Source organism: Canis lupus, chromosome 24 (assembly GCF_048164855.1).
Source record: "Canis lupus baileyi chromosome 24, mCanLup2.hap1, whole genome shotgun sequence".
NCBI classification, from domain to species: Eukaryota; Metazoa; Chordata; class Mammalia; order Carnivora; family Canidae; genus Canis; species Canis lupus.
The window spans coordinates 7,049,225-7,064,361 of NC_132861.1; the positions used below are offsets into that span (position 1 = coordinate 7,049,225).

Consider the following 15,137-nt stretch of genomic DNA (forward strand, 5'->3'; position numbering starts at 1 on the left):
CTCTATCACAAAAAATTCTCAATATTCAAGGCTACTATATAAGAAAAGACAACAGTTTGGTGATATTTCTATAAGCATGCACCTTTGCCTATAACAAAGTTGCCTATAACAAGTTGCCTATAATAGTTCTCAGCACATAGAACAGTAATAGTACAATGAATGCAGTGGTAGTGTTGTACTTACCTAATCCTTTAGGAGTAATGCCACTACTGTCAGCAGGATTAATGACCCAGTAGTAATATTTTAATGTGTGCATTAGCTGTAATACTGTTCCTACTCTGCGTATGGTGGTATAAATGGTAGCAGTTCCAATAAATTCAGCAGACAAGTAAGTGTATAGGGAAAGCTGAACCTAATACAGAATATTAACAGAGCATTAAAATAAATTTAAAATGCCTCAAGTGTTTATATTATAAATATATATTCTAATTTAAATGCAAATTAGTAAAGGCCAAGAAAGAACCATTTATTATGAGGTTAAAAATAACTATTTATTAAATATTATTTACATTTTTAATAGAAAATAATCTGTAGCCAACATATTCTAATAAAACTTATTTTAATAAAGGCAATATGTAGCTATTAACAGTGAAATCATTTAAGTGAATTAATCTATCAACAGTACCTGAAACAAAGATTAAATTATTTAAAAAGTTAGCTAGTCTAAAGCCCTTAATCAAAGTACATTTCAGCAGCTCAAAGGAACAGTACTAACTTGAGTCAGCTACATCATATTTGGAAAAGATATACATAGTCATATAACCTAAAAGTTTATATAATTCCAAATTTTCTTAACTCACTGTCAAAGTTATCAGAATCTAACCATGTATATAGAGAGGAACAAGTCAAACAAGTGAAACATCTTGTTTAAAAAGTGAATAAACTTAAAGTTTGAGTTTAGCACGACAACATACTAAACAATAATAAATATCAGATCTTATATTAATGAACCAAAGTTATATGGAAAATTGGAAAACTGTAAAAAGTAGCTCATATTCATGAAGACTGTCCCTCATTACTGATTTCCACTAGAATGTAACAGGACTAAATTTAGGTATGCAAAATAATAAAAATTTTATGTTGACATCTAAAAAACAATGTATATATTTATTTTTAAACAAATAATATTTACAATCATGATATAAACTGCATATTCACAATACAAGCCATATTCCAGTCACAATGACTGAATTATCATTATGTAATTAGTTATTTATTATTTCTCTTTTCTTAGTCTTAATAATCAGTGTACCAGATTCATATGAACAATAACTACTAACTTCATAATGTAGTTATTATTTCAAGTTTAAATTACAGTTTCATTTATTTTAATACTTACATATTTAATATTTTGATTGCTGATTCTATGTAATACAACTGCTTCAGGTTGACTATAAAATAAGCTAAAACAATATCCAAATGCTTTCTACTGCATAGTTTAGATCCATAGCTATAATTTATTAACATTACACTAAAATGAGTTAGAATGAAATTTATACCTTTGCAGGTGTATGTATCCAAATGGCTGGGTTAAATAAAATGTGATCACAAAGCTGCTTTAACAAAGGTGCTCCATGAGATAAACCATCAAGGTATTTTGCAAAGGATAAAAATTGCTCCAGGACAGCTCTAGTTATGTGAACTCTTGATGACTAAAAAAAAAAAAAAAAGAGAGAGAGAGAGAGAAAAGAAAAGATTTTCAAGCTAAAAATATCCAGAATATCAAATTTTAAGATCGCTGACTGAATTTTTCATATGCCATCCCTAAAAATTTAAATAAAATATAAAATCATATATTTCCTTTGCTATTCAAAATTTAATTATATTCAAGACATACTATTTTAAGATAATTTTCTAAGTGACAGTTTGTTATCTGAAGCCCTTTCCAGAACAGGTTAAATAATGCCACTATCAATGCAAACTGAAGAAATATAACTTACAAATAAAAATGGTTTCAACCCATTTTTGTATAAATTAACTACAGAAGAGATCTCAAAGGAAATTAAAATGGAATAAAATTACCACAATTTCACAAACACATGCAGGCACACGCACAGACACACGATACCAGGAAAGAGAAGTGCTTTCATGAGATCCAAACCAATGAGCAAATAAATTTATTCCACCATTCCACTGAACCACAAATGAGTTGCACATGGACAAATACAATGCATCTTATTCAGCAAAGACCTTCAACCTACCATGGTATATGAGAAACAAATCTCACCCTCCTTCAGCTTCATGACCTTCAGATTATTCCCAGTGCCCTTTGCTTAAAAGATGGAAACTGCTAAAATTTATTTATATGGCTTCTTTTTTCCATAAAATCACTCACCCTAGATGATATTTTACATTTCCACAGCTTTATATAACAATATCTCAATACTAAACACTCACTCCCATCAAGATGTTCAACTGCCATCACCAATACATAGCCTACTACCAATGTATTTAGATAAATGACAAACCTTCCAAATTTCAACCGAAAATTTAAAGCTACATTGTTCAATATAGTTAGTAGTCACTAGTCATGTGTTGCTTCTGAGCACCTGAAATGTGGCTAGTCCTAAGTGGTAAGTGTTATAAGTATGTATATACTGGATTTTGAAGATATGAAATAAAAAATAATGCAAAATATCTTTTATAATTTTTAAATTGAGTATATGTTGAAGTAATAAGATTTTGTATATACAAGGTTAAATATAAATACATTATCAAATTTGACTCTCCTTGGCACTGTAGAAAGAACAGTTAACAAAACTGAAAAAGCCTTGCCTCACAGAACTTAAATTCTAAAGGAGGAGTAGACAGGGATATACAATAACATAAAAAAGTAAAATATATAACAAATTAAATATTAGTGTATAAAAAACAGAGTGGATAACAAATTTGTAAAAGGGTGATTAAGAAACGGTTTTACTGAATAGGTGGCTATTAATTACTTTGAAGTACATAATAAGGCTAGCAATGATTTTTTTAATTAATACACTTGTTATGTTTGATGAAACACCAGTGGCTAGTAGATAAGCAAGAGTCCTACAAAATTCAAACCAAGCCTAGGAATATAACTTTATGTGAAAATTTCATTAAAAACTGGAAAAAATGATCCTAACAAGTAGTATAATTATTAAGGTGGGGGAAATGGGAGACAAAGCAAATTATCTTTAAGGAAAGAGAAAAACCAAAGCTTGAGCCTCACTTTAAAGAAACTTTTATAGAAAGAACTTTTAAATTCTAAAACATTTTATTCATAGATAGGTGAATAAAATTAAAACAAGAGATCAGTGGTTATATAAAGCTTTAGCCCCTTCTTCAGTAGCTATAATTTCACACAGCTTATCATATATTTTTATCCAGTAATAATGATTCCGAGAACATCATCTGGTAAATTCCACTTTTATGCTTAAAACTATGAAATAGAGCAGTCACATCCTCTTCCTAGATAAACATTTTCAGAGATCAGATTTTACTCTATAAAATTGTCATGTGTTTATAAAGAACACTAAAGCAATATAAAATCAGATTGGCCATTATTAACATATTCATTTGATGAAAAAATTCATAATTTGGAAACAAGTTTTTAACTTTGCTCTGTTATAAAAAAGACATGCTGGAAGTACCACATGAAGCCTTCCATCCACATTACTTAAAAAAAAAAATGTCAGGTTTTTTTTTTTTTTTTCATAGCACTCGGTTAATAGTTTTTATTCTAAAATTTATCTTTAGGAAATATCTTTCTAAATGTGTGGGTTTTTTTTATTGGCCTATTCAGAAATCCTGCCAGGCAGAAAATGAAAGCTCCCTTCAACAGCATGTTACCTTTACTGTATTACTTCTTCCTTCCGCTTTGCATTACTGTTAATTATTCACATATCTTTCTTTCAATATAAAGAAGATACTATCTTATTCATCTTTTTTTCTCTCTGGTCCTGCCATAATTCCTTAGCAGATGTTGAACTGAATTTATGGCAAATTCAAGAACAGAATAAGAATAGAACAGATAAGACAAATCACAGATTAAGAGAAAAGAAGATAGCCAACTCTGTTTTAGGGTGTTTAGTTTGAATGACTGCTTTAAAATCCTTATTTTGATATTTGCTTTCTCCAGTAAAGCTATTTTAAAAAGTGTTCTCTGTAATTGTTAGAAATCTATAAAATGCATGCTCTGAAATTTAAACTTTATGACATTACTTTTATGTAATGACTATATAAGATATAATCTGTACGATGAATGCTATATGAATTGTGATGGAACATATTTGGAAACAGAATTTCAGAAGCTAGGAAAAAACAATTATATTTTAATGTCCACTCCAGAAGTAACTAAATCAAACTCGAGCAATTGATGTTATAAGAAGTTGCTATTCAGTAAAAACAGAGGTCTTTCCCACATTTAGAACAGGCCACAATGGAATAGACCACCAGTAATGTTCTTTTTTATTGCAGAAACCATTCTATCTATATCTATATCTATATCTATATCTATATCTATATCTATATCTATATCTATAGATAACATATTATTAAGTAAATTATGGGAAATTAATTTAATTAGTAGAGGTGCATTGTAAAGTAGTTGATCATCAACATCCATTTCACTCCTTCCAAGATACCAAAACTGAGCAACAAATGGCCTAATCCAATATGAATCACTTATGTGTTGCTACTGTTGCTGTTGCTTGGGTGAGACAGGTACACAGTGATTCATCAAAATATTCATGGCAATAAATAATTCAAAGTAGGTCAAGACTTAACCGGAGCAATCAAATTGGAGGGAAGGATGTTTTTCAAAAGTGGGAGAAAGAAGTTTTTCTGCCTACGCCCCCACCTGGATGTGAAAGTCTAATGCACTAAGGTGACCTGGCAATCTTCTTCTGAAAAGACAGTAGCTATAGCAGCAAATAAAATCATGAAATATGTGGCAGAGGAGGCATACAGAAAAACCCTGGGTCCTTGATGACATAATTGAGACCCAGACAACCAAACCCTAAAGCCCAACTTTATGGACATGTTTTATCAGCCACACTGATCTAGTCCCCAGCCTTCCCCATCCTATTTCTGAGCTTGGGAGGCTCCTTTGGCTACTAGCTTACCACTGGGTTTGGCTAGTGAAGACACCAGTAGGAAATTAAAGGACAGGAAGAAAACGAAGTTGGGGAGGCCCTGGCTTTACCCCTTCAGGCCAACAGACTTTTTTTTTTTTTTTTTTTTTTTTTTTTTACTAAAGATAACTCTCTATCAGGTACAACTTCTCCTAGAACTACAATAACTTTCTTTTTGAGTTATGATAAACACTCACTTCTCTCACCTCTGCAAACTTTGCTGATTTCCCTTAAAAATGCTCACAACTCTTTAAAGAACTTTGCGTTAAACTCTTTACAATAACCAGGTTTGGGCATGATGTCTGTTTCCCGCCAGGAATATGACTGATAAGCCACCTGTCACTAGACTTCCAGTTACATTAGTAAGCATATTTCCTAAATGTTTGAACCACTTTGACTCAATTTTTTAAAATAACAACACCCAAAAATATTGAATACCCGAGAAAACCTCCATATCCTTCAAACTCATATTTTGGCAAAATAAAACAAACAAACAAAAAAGGATCTCAAAAGTTGTTCATAAAATAGTTTAAATGACATGAATAAAGAAACCTCTTACTAGGGGTGCCTCGGTGGTTCAGTTAGTTGGGTGATTGCCTTTGGCTCAGGTCATGATCTCAGGATCCTGGGATCGAGCCCCATGTTGGGCTTACTGCTTAGGGGAGAATCTGCTTCTCCCTCTCTCTCTGCCCCTCTCCCATCCCCTGCTCATGCTCTCGCTCTCCCTCAAATAATAAATAAATCTTAAAAAAATATAAGAAAGACTCTTATTAGACTACCTTCCTTGATAACTAAGTTATACCTTCTAAAACAAGGAGATAAAGTTAAGTAACACTTAACCATTAACTTGTTATTAGTTGATGATAAAATAAAAATGGAACCTTTAATATCTATCCTGTTTACCCAGCAACTGATATTCAAAAATAAAACAGTGTTAAAATTCATCTGAGAAGGTGAAAAACAAGCATGCAAATGCTTTCACTAATTCAATTAAATCCAACAAATATTTATTGAGGTGGGCATTCTTTTTTGGGTGCTGAAGATACAGCAATAAAGTGAGAACAAAAAATATACTGTCCCTGCTTTCATGAAGCTGAAGCTTATATTCTAGTGAAAAGAGGCAGAAAATAAAGTAAAAAAAGAAGTCAAAATTATGCTGTAAAAAATTGGTAGATTGGAGATAGTGATGGTTATAGAAGGGGTACTTTTGTATTCAGAGTGATACGTAAAGACTTCTCTGATAAGGTATCACAAGTGAAATCCTAAGTGAAGTGTAGAATTTCAATCCATATGGATACCTACAAAAATGCAAAAGTCCTCAGATGGATTCATACTTGCCACTTTAGTTTTTAGGAAAAAGGCAAAGAGGCCTTTACATGGGCAGTGTATGTCCAACAGAGAAAGTAAGAAGGAGGATGATAAAGAGATGAAATCAGAGGTAAGAGAATTGGGAATTTACTCTGCAAATGATGTAGCAGTAAGGTCTGATACATTTTAGGAAGACTAGTGTGACTCCAAGTGGGAAACAGATTGTGGATAACCAATAGTTATCTCTAAGATAGAGAAAATTGAAGGATGAAAGATTTAAGAGGAAAATTAGTCTTTAAAATTTAGAAAGAGGAGGAGACACTGGTAGGAGAGAATAAAACAGGAGACCAAGGAGGTAAGAAAAAAACAAAGAAAGAATGCTGTCACATGGGGATCCCTGGGTGGCGCAGAGGTTTAGTGCCTGCCTTTGGCCCAGGGCGCGATCCTGGAGACCCGGGATCGAATCCCACGTCAGGCTCCCAGTGCATGGAGCCTGTTTCTCCCTCTGCCTATGTCTCTGCTCTCTCTCTCTCTCTGTGTGACTATCATAAATAAATTAAAAATTAAAAAAAAAGAATGCTGTCACAAAAATACAACTGAAGAAAGCATTTCAACAAGGAAGGACTTTGAGAACTGAAATGTTAATAGGTCGAATAAGATGAAAACTGAGAACCTTAAGATGTAGAATATGAAGACTACTGGTGACATTGGCATGAGCCATTTTAAGGAAAAAAGACTGACTGTAATAGGAACGGATCTAAAACTAAATAGGATTCCAGGAATATGAGGATGGTTTAACATATGAAAATCAATTAATGTAGTTCAGTAAGAAAAAAACTGAAGAAACTCGTAATTATCACAAATAATGCAAAAAAGCATTTGATCAAATTCAGCACCCGTTTATGATAAAGAAAACTCTAAGCAAACTTATAGTAGACAGTTTTTTTAATATGATTTAAAAATCTAATGAAAGTGGGATGCCTGGGTGGTTCAGTGGTTGGGCATCTATCTGTCTGCCTTTGGCTCAGGGCATGATCCCGGATTCCCGGGTTCAAATCCCCATCGGGCTCTTTGCATGGAACGTGCTTCTCCCTGTGGCTGTGTCTCTGCCTCTTTTTCTGTGTCTCTCATGAATAAATAAAATCGTTAAAAAAAATCTACTGAAAGTAATCTACAGCATATACCATACACAGTAGCTAATTATTGAAAGCTTTGCACATGAGATCTGGAATAAGACAGGGATGCTCACTATTACAACTTTTGTTCAGCACCATTCTGGAAGTCTTAGTGCAATATCAAGGGGAAAAGACATAAAAAATAAATACTGGAAAGGAAAAAATAAAATTGCATTTCTTAGATGATGAGATTTTCTACAAAGAAATGTATCTGAAAAATTAACAAACTACTAGAAATAACAGAAGAATAGCAATGCTGGTACATAAAAGGTCAAAATAAATGCCAATTATATTTCTATGTAAAAAACTAACATTTGAAAAACCTCAAGTATCTAGAAATAAATCTAGCAAAGAAAGTTTTCTACATAGAAAATTACCAAAGAGACCTAAGTAAATAGAGGGATACACTAAATGCATGAATTGGAGGGTTCAATATAAAGATATCAATATAACACAATGAAAATCCTTGCATTTTCTGGTGGAAATTGACAAGCTGATAGATATACTAATGCAAAAACTCAAAGATAGCCAAAGCAATCTTGAAAAACAATAAACCTAGATGACATATCAAAATATACTAAAAATGCATACAAATTAAGATAGTGATGTATTGCTTCAAAGAGAAAAACCTACAATAGACAAATTCTGGAAATGATCCCTTCATATATAGTTATTGCATTTATGGCAAAAATTAAATTGCAATGCAGTGAAAAGTCAACTTCAATAAACAGTACTAGGCCAGCTATCTACATATTTGGGGGGGGGGGGGAAGAACTTTGACCCTTATACTTCATGCCATACACAAAACTCAATTCCAGATGGATTATAAGTCTAAATGTGAAAAGTAAAACAAAATTTTGAAAAGAAAACATAAATCAGTCTCATGGCTTTGGAATACATTAAGATCTAAAATGGGATAATCGGGGTTCCCTGGGTGGCTCAGTGGTTTAGTGCCTGTCTTCGGCCCAGGGCATGATCCTGGAGTCCCATGATGGAGTCCCACATCAGGCTCCCTGAATGAAGCCTGCTTCTCCCTCTGCTTGTGTCTCTGCCTCTCTGTCTGTCTCTGTCTCTCTCTCTGTCTCTCATGAATAAATAAATTTTAAAAATCTTAAAAAAAAACAACAAAATGGGATAATCATAAAAGAAAATGAAACAGTGACCCATATTAAAATAAAGGACTTCCATTCATCAAAAAGGTCATTAAGAGAATGAAAAAGCAGGTCACAGGGGAAGTAATATTATGATACATACCCAACAAAGGTCTTATATCCAGGATTAAGAAAGATTTTTCACAAATCAACAAAAGAATGATAAAACGATTCAAATGGAAAAGGGCAAACAGTCTGAACAGGTATTAACTAAAAGAGGATAACTACTAAAATACAATTAATGTATGAAAATGTTCAACTCAATTTGTCATCAGGGAAATGCAAATTAAAATATAATGGGATCTACGGAATGTAAGACTATCTTTGCAAATCATATACCTAATGAAAATTAGTATGCAGAATAAAAAATTGCTACAGTTCAATAATAGAAAAATGTCACAATTTTTTTAATGGGAAAAAGTTCTAAATCGATATTCCTCCAAAGAAAATACATAAATAGCCAATAAGCACACAAAAAGATACTCAACATCATTAGACATCACAGAATTGTAAACAAAAAATGATATGCCACATCTATTAGGATAGCTAGAATAAAACAGACAACAAATGTTGCCAAGGATGTGAAAAAACTAGAAACCACATATACTGCTGATGATAATGTAAAATGAAGGAGCCAATTTGGAAAGCAATCTGTAGTTTTTCAAGTGGTTAAACACTGAGCTACGATAGGACCCAGCAAGTGAATTCATAGATAGGTATCTACAGAATAGAAATAAAAATATATGTCCACACAAAAACTTGTCCAAGAACATTCATAGCAGCATTATTCATACCATGCAAGATGGAAAAAACAAAAATGTCGATATTTGAATAGATAAACAAAATGTATTATGTGCATACAAGAGAATACTATCCAGCCATGAAAAGGAATAAAGTACTGATAGATGCTATAGCATGGATGAAATCTTGTAAATATTATGGTACGTGAAACAAGATACAAAAAAACAAATATTATATGATCTCACTTATATGAAATACCTAGAATACATAAAATCAGAGTCAAAAGTAGATTATAGATTGCCTAGCAGTAGGGGTCTTGAAAGGAAATCGGGCAAACTGGCTAAGGACATGGATAATTACTCCGTTCAAAAGAGAAAGTGTGGATGTGCTATGAATACATATGTATGTCCAATGTTATTCAAATTTTCCAAAAATGCAAATGAAAGCCAAAATGATATCTCATTTTATGCCTAAGGTGACAATAGAATTTTAAGGATATTAATTCTGAGTGAAAGGAAAAACTGAGTATGTCTTTTTATTTGACTTACAATCTTTTCAATGAATTTCTAATTCTTTAAAAAAAATTTTAAGGTTTTGTTTTTAAGTAGTATCTTGTCCAACTTTTGGCTCACACGTGGAACCCTGAGATCAAGAGTCACATGTTCTACTGACTGAGCCAGCCAGGCACCCCTCACTGAATTTCATATTTTAAGTTAAGCTTTAAGTGTAAAAGAATGCTCACTTTAGAATTATGCTGATCAAATCTCAGCAAATAGATGAAAAGTATATTCAAGGGGTAGTTCTTGTTAGTGATCTTATTAATACATAGTAATAACACAAAGCATTTCGTAATATCTAATTCATGTAAAATGTAATTTCACATAAATCTTCTAAATGATACTTAAGTACTCTAGACATAAAAAAAAGTTTTCCATGAAACCAAACACATGAATGATAATCTTGTTACTGAAAAAATTATTTCAATACAGAAATGCTGCCAATGATCAATCTATGTAATAACCTACCAGTCCTCAATCACCAATCCTTCAAAAAAGAAGAATCCTTGTTTCAAAGCAAAAATAAGTTACAAGGATTTCAGAGGTGAACAATCTGAGTTGAAAAAACTGTTTCTAAAAGTCCCCTCAAAATTATTTCGAAAGGGAAAAATAAGTTTATTCCTCTTATTCGTGGACTCACCTCTATTATTTCTCATAGAGTTCTATTTCAGAGTAGCTGAATGTTAGAGTTAACTGATAAGAATAGGCTTGAGAGAGCTAATGAGGGTAACAGATACTTCCTTAGGAAAGAAAAAAGCCAGTATTTGTACTCATGACTTCCCCTTTTAATTTTTAAAAGAAATCATATGATACAACCAAATTCTTTGAGACCATAATCAGAAATCCATGATTACCAGAATTGTACAGCTATGACTAAAGCAAAGAAGGTAAAAAAAAGAAAAAAGAAAAAAAAAGAGACAAATGACACAAGATGGGAAAATTAAACCCATCTAATTTCTATTATTTATATTACGTAGTGATTTGAGAAAAGCTACCTTAAATATTCAAATATATTAAAAGCAGAGACAAATCACAAATTGTTTTGCTTATTACAAAACAAAGATATTTTTAGCTTAAAATTGGAAAATTAAGCAAAAATAAAAATCCACTTAAAATAAAATTGACAAAGGTTCTAAAACTTAGTTTGAATCTAAAGATAGCGAAGAAACAATAAGAAAAAAGTATTAAGGGGAAATACTTTTAACTTTAAATGTAGAGGAAAAAAGTTTCTTTATTTTCTATCTTACTCAAAATTCCTAAAAACACAGATTTCCCTGCACTCAATTTATTTCAATGTTTACACTTAAATCTAAAAGCAATATATAAAAGTAAATATGTGTGGATTAGCCTACTATAATGAACAGTCTATGAAAAGAAAAACTATAGAAAAAATATAATTAGGGGTTGTCGAGTTGTTCAGCTATGAATACTACACAATAAAACCATCAATACATATCACTTACCTTTTCAAGTAAGTAGCCAATGACTAAAAAGCCTTTTCCACCCAGCATCTGTTCTTGCATGGCTACTGAACTTTTAAGTAGTTCAACCAGGAATGCCAAAAGAGTAGCACTGCATGTAAAGTACAGACAATTTCATTATGTAATCATCAAATGTTGATTATAAACATAGTGTTCCGTTTCAGAATTTTATATTGCGAAAAGATAAAAACCAAATTCAAAACTAATCTCTATTTTGCTGACAATGATTACTATATTTTATATTGTACATGACTATATTTTCTCACAAGCATGAGAAAACTAGTCTCATCTCTTTAGAATTAAATATCAAAAATCAAAACATAAATGCATAGCTTTTTTTTTTATATCCCAAAGCCAAACACTGGAGTTCACCTACACATATGTACATTACCTGTTTTAAGTAAATATAACATAAGAAACACATCTACAAATACATCAATTCTCCACAGTATTTCCATAAAGACTTTTACCATAACATTCTTTTGAAGAACATACTATCTTAGAAAATTTAAATATATATGCAACATTGCTTTGGAAGAACACACCTGTTTTTGAAATAAACTTTTCATTTATACCTATTTTTTTAAAAAGACTTTCTATTTTTTAGAAAATATCCAGAGAAATATACATGTTATTTGTGTCCATATATTCACTCAGGAAAGCTCATGAGAGCAGAAAAACAAATGATCTGTATAATATTGAAATGGAAGTGGCAATTAATTACACAATGTATACACAAACACATAAAAGCACACAAAGATAAGTGCCAGACAAAGATAAAGCACTTGATAATGTCTGTTGAATGAAGAAACAAAAGAAAAATAAATGACTGCATTGGATTAAGTTTTGATAATATACTACTTCACAAAGTTACATTGAACAATTTTCAACTAACAGCATTAATACATGATGGCATTCCTAATTAAGAAAATATATATTCCTTCACTGTACATGCTTACTATAGTTTATTACAATAAACAAGCCAAACTTCATCAGCAATTAAATTATCTATTTACTGTGCCTTATAATGTACTCTAAATTGCCTATTTATATTCATAAGAAAGTATAAAACCACAAATTTCCAAATATATTTTAAATTCATAAGTACTCGTTTCTTCAAGGAATTAAGAAAATTCGTTAATGAGGAAAACTTGAAAATCACTAAGGTCCAAAAGTGATTCTATTCTTTCAAGTTATTCTAAATTTTCTGGTTTCAATAGAATGACAACACATTTTTTCTGATAATGTGGCTATTCTAGTTCAAATCAGAAATATTCTCATTAAAAGAATCAATAGCAAAATTATTATTATTATAAAAATTGATAGTTTAATGGGTTATATGACATCAGGTAGAAAAAATATAGTATTTCTGGAAATAAAGTACTTCATTACAGGAAATTAAAATTCAGTTACATTAATTGGCCCTATTTCTTTAAACCACACAAAAAAGTAAACTAGTATTACAAGTCAACGATGTTCTTTTACTTTGTCCTAAAGTTAGATATTTACAAATTAAACACAACTACCAAAGAATCCTTTGGGATTTTTTAAAATATTTCTGTATAGAAGAACAGCTATTAGACAATCTAGTCCATTTTTAATGAATTGTGTCAACAGTAAAAGCCACTTCACAAATAATTGCATAGGTACTACTACACAAAATACTTCTGCCTAAATGTTTGAGAAGAATAAAGAATCTACTGCATAGAGATTACACAATGTCCTAATCTTTTCATGGAATTCTTACCTACACCTGAATTAGTGACTACGGGGAAAGATGACTAATTCCTAAACATCAACACTGCTAAAAAGAAAAGACTGGAAATGCCTATGGTCCCCATGGTCCATGAAAAAAATGCAAAAAAAAAAAAAAAAAATTAAAATAAATCACCCTCCTATGTAGAACTATATAAAATTACAAGGATGCCATGGATATGCTTACTCTTTTATGTCAGAAGGGCTACTCTTTCTCAAACATCTAAGTAATTACCCAGACTTCTAATCACATTGGAGTTCCATTACAAAATCAAAAATATGAATTTTATTCCAAAATCTTAACACATGACTATGCTACCCACATAAAGTTAATTTCACTTCAGTTTTAACTATGACAACAATTGAAAAGTCAAATGCATTCACTAACAAAAGTATTTTAAATTATTCCTAAAACTGAATGCAATAGCAATACCATATCTTTTCAAAAAAATCTTTAAAATAGGTATATTTGACATGGTGGAGTAATAGTAAATAGATGGCCATCTTCGAAGAGGTACATTTTCAAACATAATTTAACAAACTTACCAGTAACTAAAATGCATCGGATTGCTGCAGGGCTCACAATAAACTTGCAAAATTCTGTGTACTGCCATACAAAATTTCTCTCCATTCTTGCCTATTTCCAACTCCCCTAGATACAAAGGCAAATATAAAGGATACTTCAGCCCATTCCTATATCTCCTACATTACCACTTCCTGTCTAGACACAACAGTTCATCTGTAGAGGATCTAAGTACATAGGATAACCAAAAACCAAGTATCTGTGTTGGCCAAAACTAGTATATACAACATAGAAGATTCTCTTGAAAAGTATAGCTAGAAACAGATTTTCATAGGAATATTTTACTTGATAGACAAAAAGTATACTGACTTCACTCATAAAGTAAAATTGCTAAACTTTTCAATAGACAGTACTATAACATATCATGTTCTATATGTAGCAATTCTACTTCAGGAATAGTTAGGAGTGTTTAATAATCCTGTCTCCTTTTAAGGAAAATGACACTAACAATCTATAGGGTTAATCTTAAAAATAATTACCATCTTCCAGTTCTTAATAAGCTTCTATTAAATTAGAAAGTAATATTTATTTTAAGAACATACTCATAAAGGGCTAGACCTTAGAAAAAAATGAAGAAAATAGTATAATAATATCTCTAATGACTCAGCATACTTATTATCTCTCTAGAACTTTCTCATCCATATTATTAAAGAATACCACATAATCTTGGCCCACAATCACCTGAGAATATATAATAACTATATATGAACATGACTAATTTCTATTTCTAATATAAAATATGTACTATATTTAGGTTCCATTAAAATTTCTATATAAAATTTGACTTGATTTTAATATAATTTTATTCATTTGAAATTGTCCATTATTTATTTTTTTTAAATAACTAATGTAAATAACTCATGCCATGTGATCCTAAAAGTTTTATTATTTTTGAGGTATTTGATTATTTAAACATATATCAAAAGACAGACCTAATGTATAACTGAAATGATTAAATTGAATACATAACCAAAGTTCAGTTCAAGACAGTTCCTAGGATTCAGAAACTGGCTTTTCAATCTGCTTTGTACTGAAACAAGCCATGTATCTCAGCTAGATGAACTGCTTAAGTATATTGAGAAGAATGGCATTCATAAGTTAAAAAATTAAAGACTGCCCAAGATCCAACACTCCCTCCCCTCTTAAAAGGATATTTTTAATATCTTAAGAAACACTACAGACAAAATAATTGCCAGAATAAATTCAAAAGGAGATTAAGTTTCATTAAGATTAAGGTACCAGGAAAGGGAGAAAATCTTTTGACTTTTTCATAAGGTTTCTTCT

General features: G+C 31.2%; 1 protein-coding gene across 12 annotated transcripts in view; it reads right to left on the minus strand.

The window, feature by feature from the left end:
• The window catches only part of NBEA (neurobeachin), a 674,173-nt gene that overhangs the window by 522,959 nt on the left and 136,077 nt on the right, over nucleotides 1–15,137 (minus strand). For 11 of the 12 annotated variants that reach the window (XM_072795453.1, XM_072795459.1, XM_072795454.1 and 8 more), the window contains exons 11-13: nucleotides 11,498–11,606; nucleotides 1,500–1,652; nucleotides 184–352 (exon numbers count right to left, since the gene is read on the minus strand). In XM_072795453.1, the coding sequence (XP_072651554.1) occupies nucleotides 184–352; nucleotides 1,500–1,652; nucleotides 11,498–11,606 (431 nt within the window). Of the gene's footprint in view, nucleotides 1–183; nucleotides 353–1,499; nucleotides 1,653–11,497; nucleotides 11,607–13,816; nucleotides 13,923–15,137 lie in introns of all 12 variants that reach the window. The other variant, XM_072795462.1, reaches the window with a different exon arrangement.